Consider the following 16,545-nt stretch of genomic DNA (forward strand, 5'->3'; position numbering starts at 1 on the left):
GGTTGAATTTATCTAGTAATAATTGGATTGATATCTTATCAGCCCTGCAACACATTATAAGGTCATCTGCAAAACAGATATGAGTGAGATTAAGCCTTGCACACCTTGGATGAAAATTGAAATCTGGAACATCTTTGAGAGCCTTCAAGGTTCTGTTGAGATACTCCATTACTAGGACAAAGAGGTATGGGGATATAGGATCCCCCTGCCTCAATCCCTTTTCTGCTTTAAACCTTTTAGTCAAACCTCCATTGATCAGAATAGAGTAACTAGCATTTGTTACACATTCCATGATCAGTTGAACTATCTTGCTAGGAAACCCTTACTTCAGTAGCACCATCTGTAGGAAAGGCCATTCAACAGAATCATATGCTTTCGTTATATTTACTCTAATAATGCATCTTGGGGACACTCCTTTTTTGTTGTATCCTTTCACCAGTTCATGAGCAATGATCACATTATCCAGTATGCTTCTCCCCCAATAAATGCTGATTGAGCTGGTCCAACTATATGATCCACCACTGACTTTAGTCTAGTTGTGAGTATCCTAGCTATGAGTTTATACACAGTAGTACAGCAAGCTATAGGCCTAAACTCTTTTACATAGGTTGGACTGGCTACCTTTGGCACCAATGTGATTGTAGCATTACATATTTCCTTCAGTAATTTCCCTGTGTTGAAGAACTCTATCACTGCCTTGATCACCTCTACACCAACTATATGCCAGTACTCTCTGAAGAATTCCACTGGAAAGCCATCAATACCAGGTGCCTTGTCTCTAGGCTGTTGTTTCAACCCGTGAAGTATCTCAGCTTCTGTTACTGCTTTAATCAATTCCAGCTGATGTTCTCTCTTCAAGCATGGACCATTTCTAGCTATATTCACATCAAGGCAAGGCAGTTCAGCTACCTTTGTTCCCAATAACCTCTCAAAAAAACCAGTGAATTCTTTCTCTACCAGTACAGGATCAGTCAACTTCAGACCATCTTCTTTGTAAATGGTTGATATTCTGTTTTTAGCCTGTCTTGCTTTCAAGTGTCCATGAAAGAATTTTGTATTTGAATCACCTGCTGTGATCCATATTGCCCTTGACTTCTGTCTATATACTTTTTCCTGCACATTTTGCCATTTCTCCAACTGTAACAGTACTTCTTTTTCTTCTCTTATCAAGGATTCATTGAATAAATCCTTATCTAACTTCTATTGTACATCTGATAGTTTTTCCTCCAATCTATTCACCTTGTCTCCTACAGAGTTATATGTTTTGTTCATTCCTTTCACCTTGTTTCCCAGAATTTTCAATTTTTTTCCAGATTGAATACATTGTGTATCCATCTACCTTGTGATCCCACACCATTTGCACTGTCTTCTTAAACACATCCTCCTGTAGGAGTACATTTAGCAATCTAAATGGTTTTGGTAGGTGGTTCTTTGTTGCATCAGTGCATAGAACTATGGGAGAGTGGTCTGAAACTCTATAATTATCATACACTGCCTCAATATACCCATATTGCAGGAACCAATAGTAATTCCCTAATGCCCAGTCAACATTGCTATATATTCTATCATTAGCCTCTCTCTTATTACACCAAGACCATTGACACCCTTTCCTATTTAACAACCCCAACCCTATATCAGTAACACATTCTTGGAAATCAATCACCTCATTCAAATGAATAGGAGCACCATTCAGTCTATCACTTGTAGATAACATAGTATTGAAATCTCCAAGTATCACCCAAGCTTCCACCATATTATTACTAATCTGCTTTAGCTGATACCATACTTCTTTCCTTTCATTTATTGTATTGAAACCATACACAAAGGTAATCCAACACTTAAATGTTGAATTTCTATCTTTCACCTCACAGTGTGCAATTTGAGCTCCAGCTTGCACAATATTCACTTCCACCTGTTGATTCTTCCACAAAATCCATATTCTCCTATTAGGAGCATATGAATAGTTAGTATATACTTCCCATTCACTTCCCATTTTCCTTTTTACCTTTTTCTCATTCCATTGCTTTACTCTAGTTTCAAGACACCCTATTATTGTAACTTTATTCTTAAGCAGATAAGATTTTAACTTTTTCTGCTTATAGGGCTTATTCAGCCCTCTTATATTCCATGCACAGATGATCATGGGGGTTGAACTAATGGTACTCTTTCCCCATTTGATGCTAAGCTAGCATCCTCCTTTTCCTGAATCCTTAGTGCAGTGAACCTGTTCTGTTGTAGTCTAATATGCACTGCTTCCTCCATTGTATTCTTTCTCACTGTACTCCTCTCTTTCTGCACCTGCTTTCCTTTTGATTTTGCTATCTGAAAATCAGCCTCTTGTCCTTGTTCATCTTCATTATTTGAATTCACTTTGTTCTCTTCAACAGTGGTCACCTTGTTCTGTGTTTCCTCTCTAGCTTTTGCAATCCATTTTGTGATTACTTTCTTCCCTTGCTTCTTCCCCTCCTGCTGTCCCTTTCCTTCCTTTTTTTCCCCTTTCTGGTTTTTGCATTCTCCTGTGTCATGTCCTACACTGAGGCAGTCCTGGCAAAAAGATGGATGCCAATCATACTTCAGTTGTTGTTGTCTCAGTTCTCCATTTGAGGTCTCAATCAATACATCCTCAGGCAATGTTTGAGATATGTCCATTTCTATCAACATTCGAGCATATGAAATTCTAGCTTCCTGTGCTGTTAGCTTATCTGTGCATATTGGTTTTCCTATTGAGCTTGCAATTCTTCCCAAATTTTCTCCTGTCCAATACTGCATAGGTAACCCAGGAAATGTTACCCACACTGGTACATTTGTCATCAATTCCTTGCTCATTTTGAAGTCAGCCTCCCAGTTTTTCAGAATCATAGGCCTGTTATTAAATGTATAAGGTCCATTTTGCATAACCAGGTCTCTGTCTTCATCACAATCAAACTTAAAAACGAAGTAGCCTTCTTCATGCATTAATACTTGAGGAGTTGACACAAATTGCCATACACCATACACAAAAGTGAGTATCTCCTTAAATTGAGGTGTTCCTCCTAATACATACCCAATCAAGCTGGTTTGCCATCTCCTCGTTTGTTCCTCTACCTCTATCATATTCAATCGTACAATTTTCCTCCCATCCTTAACAGTGGAGGATAGTAATTCAATTTCAATCCCTGCTGAATTGATCTATTACCTTGTACCACCGCTGCTAGAGTTGGTTTTGTATCCTCAATTCCAGTCGAGAATGTCAGTTTCCTAGCTGCCATCGCCATTTCTGTTTCATTTTCTGCTAGATCTGTCGGAGTTAAAGCAATTTTTGGAGCTTGAATTGTTGTTTTCTCCACAGATTCCCTCAGCTCATGTCTATGCATAATCGTTGGTGCACTCCCCGTACCTTTCATCCAATGGAACAGTTGCGTTGGTTCCAAATTCTGCTGATTTCCTGTTTCTGGTGTGACTATCCTCTGATCTTCCTCATCTAGTTTCTCTGTTTTCTCTGTGTTTGTTGCCTTTGCTGTACTCTTCTTCCTCTTCCTCGCCATTACTGACCGTGTAGTTTAGCAATCCTTGCTTAAACTGGGCCGAGAGAGTTTTCCTCCCAAATTTTATTTTTAGTATAGTATTAACAAGGCCATAAAAGTATCTGAGGAAGCATAATCAAAGCTAAATCCCGAACAAGAACAAACTTTCAAGACAATATTATAAATAGTCGCCTCTGGTACAGTGGATTATCCTTTGTAGATGCCTCCAGCGGAATCGAATAATATTTCTATATCATGCATTACTTACAAATATGAGATCAAGAGGCATGATACCATTAGCAATAATAACAAGTCGGGTACCAGCAACATTTTATTATGAGATATTACAACTCATTTTAGATTTAATATACATTTTCAAACAACTGAAATAACCATCATAAATATATGAAAATAGAGCAATAGTGCTAAATTTATAAGGAAATCAATATTGATAATATGGGATAAAGCGTTTATGGCTAAGCGTCGAACGTTCGAAACAATTGTCCAAGGTTTCAAGGAATATATTGGATATCAATGAACTATTTGGTGGAAAACTAATGGTTGGGGAGATAATATCTGTCAAGTACTATCAGTAGTTCCAAAATCGACAAAAACAGAGACTGTAAGAGCTAGCTTGCCAAAATTATACTTATGGCCTCAATGAAAAAGATTCAAATGACAAGAAATATAAATGTAAGAACAAATTCAACATTCAGTGACTTCTTGTTTCGTGTCGGAAACGAAGAAGAGCATCCAATAAAAGATGATTTAGTTCTTCCAAAACACTTGGTTATCAACCCCAATGGTAGTAGCAGTGCATTTAATAAGGAAAATATTTCCATCATTAGATTAAAATATAATTTGTGCAAATTATATGATAGAAATTAAAGAGATATCTTAGTTAGCAAAAATGAATATGTTGATCTACTAAATAAAAGGTTGATTGCTAAGTTTTATGATAAAAATAAAATATTTTTCAGTTTTGACTAAGCAGGAGATAATACCAATAATTACTACCAAGAAGAATATTTGAATACTTTAATACCAAATGACCTTCTACCATTTCTTCGTATATTAGTGTCACCGTATATATAATAGACTAAGTTAAAATTGATCTTTCATTGCATAAAGATTAATTTTGAAGAAAGATATGGCCGTCATGCAAACTTAGATCCCCCGAATAGCTTATGTAATAGTACACAAATGGTATATAGAAGTTTTAAAAATAACATCATACATGCAGAAATTATGATACCGGTCAATATGCTTCTAAGTATGTGTTTATCTCCGAATTCAACTTTCGTCTTCCGAAAATAAAGAATATCCTTTTAAATTTGTACGAAAATAATTTTCAGTCTGTTTATGCTTTGTAATTATAATAAATAAAGCATAAGGACAAATATCCTAAATATTGGACTATATTTGCAACAACATATTTTCTTACACGAATAACTATATGTTACACTTTTATGATGGATATCAATATCGACAACAAGAGTCCTGGTTATGGCAGAGCATCCAATGCATTAGAAGGAAACATACACAAAAAATATCGTCTACAAAGAAGTGTGCCGTAAGATACCATCACATTAAATACCTTTAAACTATAATACATAATTATCTAATTAACATGACTAAATTGATCATCTGTGTAAGTTCTGATAATGTTCTTTCATTTCGAATTCACATATTATGCTAATGTAATAATATTTTCAGCATTTAGATAATTGTTATATTATTATATGTAAAAAAAAATCATTAGTATATAAATAAATATTTGAATCATCATGTGTCATTATTAACGTGCAACGCACTTCATAGATACTAGTGTGTTATATGTATATATATATATATATATATATATATATATATATATATATATATATATATATATATATATATATATATATATATATATATATATAATGCAGGGACATTTCCCCATGACATGGCGTATCTCTTTAACAAGGAATGCTATTTATCTTTTTTGTCATTGTTTTACTTTTTATTATTTTTCAATAATTTAAATAAAGAAAGACAACAAATAGTTGTGGGGGCAATCAAGAGTTGCAACGGATGATTAAACGAACGGTTTCTTAGAGAATTTAAGTCAATTAATGTCCAATTATCCTTAAACGCCGGTGAAAGTGAATGATTAACTCTTCGGTTCATTCTGATATTTTCCATCTCTATAAAGAAGCTTCATATCCTTTATTTGGCTGCATATTCTGTCCATTATTTTTCTGTTTCTCTTTGTAATTTACTTTTAACTTCTTTACCAAGTTAAACTTATTTTCCAGGCACTAAATCTTAGGCAAAAGGTCGAGCACCACGAAAGCACGGTGAAGAATATTACTGGTATCATCAAGTTATTTGTTTCATTAATTTGTTTTTTTAAAAGTGATATTTTATTCTGTTTTAAGCAATTTGGAGTGATTATTGTATGTGTCACTCGTCAGGTCTATTTGTCATATTTTTCTCTGTGCTTTGTTTATGAATTATGTTTATTCTCTTCCTTTTGTTTTTCATTTCCAGTGTATCATTTTGCCTTACTTAAATGACAAATTATGCTTTGTAACTAGCAGACTTCTTTTGAGAATAACAACGAGATTGAAGACCTCAGTTTTTGGTAAAATATTGGTAAAATCACTTCTAGTAATCATGTTAATTCATGTGTTCCTTTAATCTTTGTGCTGGAAGCCAAAGCAACCTTTAGGCCTTTGTTCTTAATTTATCAGTATATTAAACAATGTAGATTATGGTATAAGACACCCAACACGGTATACAGTGCATTGATCTAATTCACTTTCTTGATCCAAGTTATCTTTGAACTAATATTCTTTTTCCCAAAACTTTTGATACTTTTAACATGAAAAAGACACTCAAAACAATACTAATAATGTAAGATACAGATAGAGAAAGCAGAAAGAAAACATATTTGAAAATTTGAGTGTATCGCTGAATTGATATTGGTTACCGAACGCGTACTGTGACAATATTTAGTCTTGAGTTTTGTTGTACTTTCCATTGTGAATAATTTCTCTCTCTTATTTGTGTATTCAAGCAGAAAATACATATTTCTTTTCAAATTTATGTTGTATAAACTATTCGTTGTACAAATTTGCAAGATGTCGTTGTACAAATTTGCAAGATGATTCCAGATTGCAATGCTTCCTCCATTTATATAACTTTTGGGTCTTCCTACCATACCAATTTTTGGTATTATTATTAGAAAAATATCAGTTGATCAGAACATTATTTTATTATTTAAACTAATTTGTTCGTTTGAACTTTTGGGTTGTTAAAGCTAGCTTGGTTGAGAAAAAAATTAATTATGAGCTCGGGAATTAGAGCCAACGAATATGAGTGAATTTTCAAACAAATGGAGGGCGGGATAAACTCATTTGATTACGGGTTGAATTCAAAATTTTGCGCGGTAGTTTGATTAGGTGTTCATTGTATAATATATTAAAAATATAAATCATTATAAAATATAAAACTATATAGTATCGGATAAGAGAATAGAAAGAACGGAAGTGAAGGGAAAGATGCGAGTATAGTTTCTTTCATTTCAGTTACGCGGTAACCTCTTTCCCTACCAAAGATGGAAAAAAGTTTCAACAGAACAAATTACCTCTATTTATATAGAATGATTCGCTTTTAACACTTCTCTTCTTCTTCAATTTTTTCCTTTCTATTTTTAAAGACAATCTAATACTATGAAATGCAGTTCATCTAAGACATATTTGTGATTTATTAATAAATACAATAAGGTTGTGATCAAAAGGTTTAGTTTCCTGTGGGATTCGACTCTGAACTCTAAAGCAAAATTATATTTGCAACGATTGTTTAGTCCATTTTATAGTCATAGTTGGGCATGATCAAGGTGTCTTCTTCAAATGATCAAAATCAACCACTATATGAGGTTACATGGACTCAAGATATGTTCATTTTATTTACTCCAAATCTTTGGATGTTGCACTATCAGCCTCACTCGTGAAGTTTTTTACAAAAACGACATGACTAAATTAAAATTAACTGTGATATTTATTTATCTTTCTCCTTTATTAGAAATAGAGTATTTATTAGTTTATAGATAACCTTATTTTTTTAAACTAGTGCTAGGACTTCTAGTACTTTTAAGACTTGTTCAAAACTCACTATCATATAAATAGATTATGTACTGTTTTTGGAAAAGAATTCAATAATAATGAAAACTGATGAATTGATTTGATATTAAAATCACTCCCCATTCTCGATATTTCTTTCGGTCTAACCCTCTTTCTTTCTTTCTTTCTATTTCTTTTCTCCCTCTTTCTCTCTTCTCTCTCCTCGTCTTTCTTTCTGCCATTCTTCATTATCTTCTCTTCTTCTTTTTCGGATAATGGTGTTATATGCCCCTAATACAAAAACCTCAACTAATGCACCACTCCCACTAGCACATGCATTGATAATTCTGGCCACTAAGGTTTAGACAGATGAGAAAGCTTTTCATGGTGTGTCTTTGCTGGAATCTGAATCTTTAGTTCCCTAGGTTGTTACTACATCTCTTTGACTGCTACACCGTTCCCTTGGGGGCTTTTCCTTTCTTTTTTTCTTCCCCTTGCCTTTCTCCCTTCTCACTTTCTTGGGGTTACATCACAACGAAAAACATTATGCATCGGTGAAATAAAAACTGAAATGCTAGAAATATTTCCTTGTGAATTCTTATAATTTCTCTGAAAATTACCTCAGCACTTATTAACGCAGATCCGATTTGCGTGCTAACAAAATCGATGTACAAAAGGCTTGAACAAAAACAGAAACGTTACTACAAATAGAAGCCTTACCCCCAATATGATCAATTTCAGCACTTTCCGAAAACCATGTACCTTCCCATCCTTATCAAAGGTAGCCTGCCACCTGTTAGGCGTAAGCATTTTGCTCATCTACACCATCAAAAAACACAAGGAAAGAGTTTCCACCATGAATGTTGGGTTTATCATTATCAAAAGCACAAGGAAAAGTCTCCACCATAAAAGTTGAGTTTACAAAGCCAAATTCCTATTTAGTTATTCACAAAAAAAAAAAAAAAAAAAAGAAAGAAAGAAGTAGCTCGCCTACGACACAAATATTGTATTCCTAGATACTTTCGCTTAAGAAATCACAATATTTTCTGAACAGCTAACATTAGCATTCATAATATCCTTATCACCATCATTAGCAAACAAGAAATAAACATGAATTCTCCAACTTAAGTAAGCAGACACACAAGCAAAAGTGTCTCTTGAATTCTTCCTAATGCAGCTTCATTACATTAAATGGGTGAACCACTAGAGATAAGCTTTATTAATATATGTTCAAAAGGCCCTTTACTTCTTCTTAGAAATCAAGCAAACAAATAGTGTTGCACGTGGCAAAACGGCCAATTCAGGAAATTCTCCTGCTGACCAAAACTTTATGTGGATTTACAACTTCACTGAAGGTATCTTAGCACTAGAAGGTTGGTGGTTTCTCCAACTAAATCCTTTGAATAGCGTCTGGATGATAAATCTTGCACAGTCAATAACCAACCAGAGCAGAATATGGACTCCCAGCAGATGTTGTGAATCATTTGGGTAAGAGGTATGTCTCTTTCGTGTCAAGCACCCTCCATAAATAAAGCTAAAACATCAGATTCAATATTTTGATGAGAATATATCTCATGAGATGAAAACATTGTGCATATGATGATAGACCTTATTTGCTTAACTTCAAATATGAGCAACTGGAATTTCATCCTAGAAAACGCATCCTATCCTTTTACTAAAGTATCTATATCAAACATTCGACTGATATCATGATGTTCGATTGGGTTTCTGGTCTGGATATTTGATATGGTGGCAAGTATATTGTGGAAACTTTCTTTCTGCTTATCAGTTCACTATGAAAAGAAAATAAGGCGTTGCCAGAATTTGGGTTGAGACTGGTGAACTTCAAACTCGCCTGATTCTACATAATTTATGAGTAAGGAAAAGCATGTTCAACAGCAAAAAATCAAAAATCAGCCGGAGGCTTAAGAAATGCAAGTGCCATCCCTTGGACATACGGCATAAGAGTGTAGCCCAAAAAAATACAAATTCGTGTGGGCCTGGGCCCAAAGCGGACAATATGTGCCATGGGTTTGGGTCGTGACAAATATGGTATCATAGCCGAATCTCCCTCAGTACGATAGTGGGGCAAACCTCAACGGCCAACTAAGTTAAGGCGAAACTCACATCTTTGAGTAGGTGGTGGGGCAAGCCTCAGCAAGGACGCTGAGTCCCAAGAGGGGGATGAACGTGATGCCCATGACGGAGGGCCGACCGATGAGGGCGAGTCAAGCAGGACTAGCAGGCTTCTAGGTTGGCAAGTTTTGAAGAAGGGGTGCACACGTCACCTTAGGCAAGTCCCACATCGGAATGGGAGAGGAAAGTAAAGAACTATATAAGGCATGGGTTAAGTTCACATGGTACACGCGCGTTTAGGGCTCGAGGTGGCGTAGCCCAAAAAAGACAAATTCGTGCGGGCCTAGGCCCAAAGCGGACAATACGTGCCATGGGCTTGGATCGTGACATCTTGTCACCAGTATTTCTTTTATTCATAATTTTATAGAAGCTCCATAGACGCAGTAGGTTACGTTATGCTTTTGTCACTCCGATTGAGGTCTCATATGGCATGTATGAATAACTATTTTTGGTTATTTATAATTTTACAAGTTACGATAAGTTGTAACGTTCGATGCTTTCTGAAGTCATGCATTAGTTATATTCATTTAGTAAAGGGAAGTTGGGTTAACCTGGTGTTATGTCCGTCCCCTAAAGCCGGCGTGTGAATGGTTAACCGGGAACCAGCTAAGAAACCGGGTGCCTTGTCTGTCATCAGGCATGACAACATGAGTCCCGTTTTTTCTGTTTTATGTGTAAGAAATGCTATATGTGATTATTAGAGGATATATGAAAGTCTATTTTTCATGCTATGGTAACTGTCATGAAGGGCAGATAGATGACCATGGAAAATTAGACTTTATGACAATTTGTTGTGACATGATGTTGAAGTTAAAGAATAGGTGACTTTTTTTAGAGGGAAGAATAGGTGACTTTTTTTGCAACTGTGAGTTTAAAACTAAACTTGGGTTGTCAATTCAGTCAGAAGTTCAACTACGAATGGCATGTCAAACAAATGAAACAACGGATAGTTATAAGAAAGGGCAGCCCGGTGCACTAAGCTCCCACTATGCGCGGGAGCCAGGGAAGGGCCAGACCATAAGGGCCCGGTGCACTAAGCATTTCTGCAAGATGTTGTTTCCACGGCTCGAACCAGTGACCTCCTGGTCACATGGCTGTAACTTTACCGGTTACACGAAGGCTCCCCTTCAGTAAACTTATTTATATTTTGCAGATTAATCAGTGTATAATTTTTTTCCATAAGGAACTCTATTTAATTGCTTGCTTTTACTTTGTTTTTGGACTCATCAATAGTATAGATATTTCTGGCAGTCAGATCAAAATGGTAAACTCTTAAAACGACTTTTAAACCGATTTTTGCGTTTTGCCTTTTATTACTGTCTTAGGAGACATACTTTTGATAGAGCATTTGAGGACTTTTGTGAGGTATGATTTCCTCCTTTGCTAATTAGTTAAATAACATCAACATTCATCGTTTTCAGGAACTTGAATATTTTTCTTCTAATTTTTATTTTGTAACTTCATATATTTTTTAATATTATTTATGTGATTTATTAAAATTTTATACTCGCTGATATGGGTACAGGCACGCCCAAAGACTACTAAGTACGGAAAAGAAGGAAACACAGATCAGGGAATGGGTAAAAGGGTCCCAAGACCTGCTGACTAATCCTTTCTTCTGCTGGAAAATGCTGCACATTAAGCAGCAAGAGTACTTTGACTGATTAACAACAGAAATAGAAGTACAGTAGCAGAGGTACAAACTAGTGATCCAACTGGGACTTCACATAGTCAATCGTTGCATTTTTTAAAGTCCATAGTTGGTCAAGAAGCACAAACCAAAATTCTCAGCAATAGCAAAGGTTACCTCCTCTCTTGTTAGAAAGGTAATAAGCAGGATTGCATATACATCAAACGAGGTTTGTTTCCTGCACTAAATATATTCTTTATTCCGTTATTTTTTGGCTTAAGATTAAATATTTTTTTCTAGAAAGAAGCATTCAAGAGATGCAACAAGCCAACAATACACATCAAACTTTTTTGTATTCCAAAAATTTATCATAAATTTACAAAGTAAAGAAGCAAATAGAGTACGAAAACTCTATAGGCAATACAGAAAAGGAATCATATAATATCCTTGTAAAACTAAGTGACAACTGATAATTAATAGATGGTAAGAGTCATTAAGGCATTACCTTTATTGATGATTGATGAAGGCAAGGTTCCCCAATATCCCGGACAATGGAACTCACTTTCTGTAAATTCACAGCACCCCCTTTTCCACATTTCCATGGCCTTTCAGCTCCGTCAAAAGACATCACATGTGTGTTCTCCCTCTCTCTCCCTCCTTCTAACCAAGCGCGCAGCAGCTTTATAACTTCTAACTTCTCTGATAAGCAAAAACAAACTAATTAAGAAACACATGTGGTAGAAATGCCAAGCAAGATCATTTAAGCTAGCGATGAGTATTAGCTCCCTCATCCCTGTTCTTCAACAAGTTCCTAATATTTGGAGAAAAGTACCAAAACGTGTAACCATTCAAGTCTGCTTTCAGACTTATCATCCAAAGAGTTAACAGGATCCTGAAATAACATTAGAAACAGCCAATTAGCAGTTGCTAGAATTATTGTTACAAATGAAACATTCTAGAGTAACTTATGTGACTAAAGGCCTGCAGTTATTCTGGAAATCTTTAAGCAGCGAAAATTATGTAAAACTTCTGAAAGCAGATGCTCTTTCAACCAATGGCACCATAACCCAAACGTTTATGAAGCTGAAACTAAATGGGCCAAATTAGACCTCTCTATCCAGTCAAAGTCACTGTGAAAGTATGATATATCTCCTTTTTTGTTTTGTGTTTGTGTGTGTGTTGGTTGGTGGTGGTGGTGGTGGGGGTGGGGGGAGGGGGCGCTGGGCTTTGGTGTTTGGAAGAAGATGGCAATATTGTAGACTGTACCATGCAAGGCAACAGGAGCTAGTAAACTATGCAGCATCAATCCGCAACCAAAATTGAATATTTGGTGTCTGGAGTACTGTGGCCGCGTAAGACCTGCATTTATAAAGAAAGTCTTAGCTCAAATATTCCAACAAGTAATATATATTTCTTTCACTTCAGCTGCAACATAGCTGAGCATGATATCCACACACTCTTTCCCTGGACTGTCACCACGGAAAGTGAACTTCAGAACTCAACACAAATCATTTTGTTTAGGCATGTTAGACATAGAAGATACCACCAAAATCCACCCCTCTTTTGCTTCTCCTCTATCTCATAACCCAACCCAAAAAGAAAAACCCTTCTTATTCTCCATACCTTTTCATTCTCCGATTTCCAGTGATCCCAACTGTCTTAGAGTCTTCCTAAAAGCAAAGGCATCTTTTCCCAAAACATAAGCATTTTCCCACGCATCTATTCTAGGGAGACAAGAGGGAACGGCAACCAAGTTCACGGTTTAAAGCACTGATTTCAATTATCATTCAATTCTCCACGAAGGCCTCGAATATCTAGGTTCCTCTCGCCTCCACAGACCCCACCTTGGTCTGGGATGGACGGAGACAGGGTCCCTACTTCACCTTTGGACCATAGATGAAAAATGAACAACTTGCCCCATGAATTTCAAAGATAATACCAACTACTTAGGAATAAGGAAATCAGTCATGTTGCTATAACTATATATGCTCTCATGCTTAAAAGGAGTCATTTTAATCTTTTACATATTTGTATGTCAGTAGAAAAATAGAGAACTTCTAGTATTAGAGAATCCCAAGTTATTGAATATTGGAATGATACAGGTACAAGTAGAGTGAAATGGATAATACAATTCATAACCCCAACTAGCTTAAGATGAGGTATAGTTGTTAACACCAATACCAGGATGCACCCCTATGCCATCTACCAAAAATAAGAAAGCTAGGGAGTGGATAGAGACCCAACTTCACCTTTTGGCCATAGATACAAACAAAAACAACTCGCCCTATGAATTTAATTAAATTATCAAGACCCCATTCCGTATATCTAAACATAAGAAAGATCTCATCCGCAGCCACTTGGTCTGTAGAAGGCCTAGAGGAGGGGAGGGAGGTAAACTGAACAACTTTCCCAGTGAAATTTAAAATTAAAGAATTGAACTCTCAAGAATGAATACCAGGATGTTCCTGGATGCCATCTACTATCATAAAATTAAGAAATATCTCCTCCCCAAGCAATTGCATATTTTGGCGAATCATTTTCCCAAATATAATTTACTATCAGTAACATGCCAAAACCTTCATTTTCATATCATGCCACTATCACTCACCTGAAACAAGTTTGATATACACGAATGATTTGTCATGCGCGGCTAACCACTCAATAGAGAGACACAAAAAAGAGAAGGGCGAATCCACGGTGAAAAATGTGGTTCATGTGAACCCGTGGTCCGTTGACTAAAGTCAATATATGATGTACATAATTTGTAAAAAATACTTATAATTAACTGATGGCACCCATGGTCAAAAAAGGAGAGGTGGTGCACTGGTTTTGGCTGCTTATTCCTAGGAACCAAAGCTCGTGGGATCGAATCCCACTTATGTTTTTTGTTTTAATTTTCTCTTTTAAATCTTGCTTTTCTTTCATTTTCTACTAAGACGCAGCAGCAACATTAGTTGCCAACTTTCTCACACTTGGAACCTTTCCGTTTTCCCCATTCCCAAATATCATCTATTGACTATTCTTCAATCACTATTATAGTAATATTTCCTAATCCCAATTTATCCCAAAGACCAGAAAATGCAAAACCCTAATCCCTATATTGAATATTGTTCTTGTCTCTTGCTCTAAAATATACGGCAGTCAAAGAATCAAAGTACACATTTGTCTCCATTGACCGCTTGTGGCCTTGTGCAATAGCTATTTTCCTTCAAGGTATGGTCCAATCTTTTTCTAAACTAATCAATATGTTTTTTATTTATTTATTCCGACTGTGAGATTTTTTTCTCTGTAATATTGAATAAAGGGGATTTTCTTTTGGTTTCAAATTTTGGCCTTGTAATTTTGGTCATTTAGCTTTGTTTATCATGATATATTTTTCTCTCTTTTTTTTAATTAAAAATAGGAAATTGCAATGCTCTGGTCGCATTGAAGCTCATAAAAACTGATCTACGTATTAGTGAAGAATTTTTGAATGGTTGTTTAGTTTGCAATATAGAGCGTAAGGCATTTGCAACTGTAAGTAATGATGCTATAATAGATCGTTTTCAAAAGTATGAAAACTCGTCGAGTGCAATTGTAATTGATGAAGATTTTTGCGATAATGAATTTACTTTTGCTCGCTAAGTTGATGTGAATGTAAAATTTTATATCATCAAACAAAATATTTATCTTAAAATCAATGGTGCACCCATCATCCCGAAATTTTAGATCCGCCTCTGGAAAAAGAAGCTCCTAAATACCACTTATAACCAACAAATTCAACCAGAAGCATTCAGCATATATCTAGCATGTTATTCACGACACGTTATTCAACATCAATTCCCAGATTAAGAGAATTTAGAGGGAAAATTGCTAAAGATCCAATTGCATAGAACGAGAGTATTCAACAAATCTAGCAGAAAATGGGAACATATCTAGGCAAACAAAAAGACAATATATTGAACTAAGCTTACTTGAATTTTTTGCTGGATTATTTACGATGAACTGGAACCTGCCCGAAACCCCCAGAGAATTAACACGTTCAGAGACGACAACTTATATTTCATCAAAAGATTCGTTGGCTGGATTTGTTCATCTTTTTCTTCTTCGTCTTCTTCTTCTTCTAATCTCTGTTCCCTTGTATCCGACGTTTGTGTCATGTATTTGGGTCAGTTCATGGTATGTCGTGTTACTGGGCTTTCTGCCAGTCAGGCCTAACTAGATTTTTGAAGTGAAAATAGCGTGGGCTAACCTATTTTCGGACGAATAATGAAAAAAAGGTCGGTTTTTGTAAAGTTATTAAAAATGGGTGAATGACACAATTATCATAAAAACAAAATTATTTACTATTATCTATTTATCTATTTTTCTAACCATCAAACTAATTACATTTCTTACCTATGATAGCCTTTGTGGATAATTTCCTTTCTTTTTTTCTCCTTTTCTTTTTTATTTCTCTGCCTTTTTTTCTTTTTTCCTTCTTTTCTTTCTTGTCTCCTTTTCTTTTTTCTCATTTGCTTCTTATTTTTTATTTTCTTCTTTTCTGTTCCTTTATTTTTGCCCAATCATATTATTATTACCATAATTTGATTTCACACTAAATTTTAGCTCATTCTTTATTTTTTTTATTTTTTTTCCTTTTGCTTATGTGTTTATTTGTTGTTCCTTTTCTAGTTTTATTTAACTCTTTTTTCTTTTATTTTCTTTTTCTCTTCATAATTTAATTTCATTGACTTTTGTTGTTCTTTTTATTATTCTTATTTTTATACAATAAGAAAAGATAACTGATAAAGTAAATATTTGTTCACCTTTTTGTTTAATATAACTAGTATAATATACATTTTGTATTTTTTTCTTACTTTCTCTTTTTTAAAATTTAATTATTAGAACAACTTATATGTTATAACTATTTTCTCTTCTCTTTTTCGCTCCATTTTATTTTTTTATTCTGATTTATCATTATTTAAAAATATTTTTTATTTCCTTTTTTCATAATCTAATACTAGACACTTTTTTGGCTACGTTGTTTTTGTTCTTTTTATTTATTTATATTTTTTCTATATTAATTATTGAAAAATAACTTACTTTAGAATATAGTATATCAAAAATAATATATTTTTAGCAGTTGAAGTATAGTATTGCAGTATATTATGATACCCACATGCTATATATCATATACTGACTAATA

General features: G+C 34.9%; 1 protein-coding gene across 1 annotated transcript in view; it reads right to left on the reverse strand.

The window, feature by feature from the left end:
* Positions 1–15,567, reverse strand: part of LOC109226858 (small G protein signaling modulator 1-like) — a 28,441-nt gene extending 12,874 nt beyond the window's left edge. The window contains exons 1-5 of the mRNA XM_019391747.1: positions 15,332–15,567; positions 12,645–12,737; positions 12,211–12,270; positions 11,884–12,077; positions 8,333–8,431 (exon numbers count right to left, since the gene is read on the reverse strand). Coding sequence (XP_019247292.1) covers positions 8,333–8,431; positions 11,884–12,077; positions 12,211–12,226 — 309 coding nt within the window. The 5' untranslated portion in view covers positions 12,227–12,270; positions 12,645–12,737; positions 15,332–15,567. The remainder of the gene's footprint in view (positions 1–8,332; positions 8,432–11,883; positions 12,078–12,210; positions 12,271–12,644; positions 12,738–15,331) is intronic.

The sequence above is a fragment of the Nicotiana attenuata genome, chromosome 6, assembly GCF_001879085.1.
Source record: "Nicotiana attenuata strain UT chromosome 6, NIATTr2, whole genome shotgun sequence".
In the NCBI taxonomy this organism is placed as follows: domain Eukaryota; kingdom Viridiplantae; phylum Streptophyta; class Magnoliopsida; order Solanales; family Solanaceae; genus Nicotiana; species Nicotiana attenuata.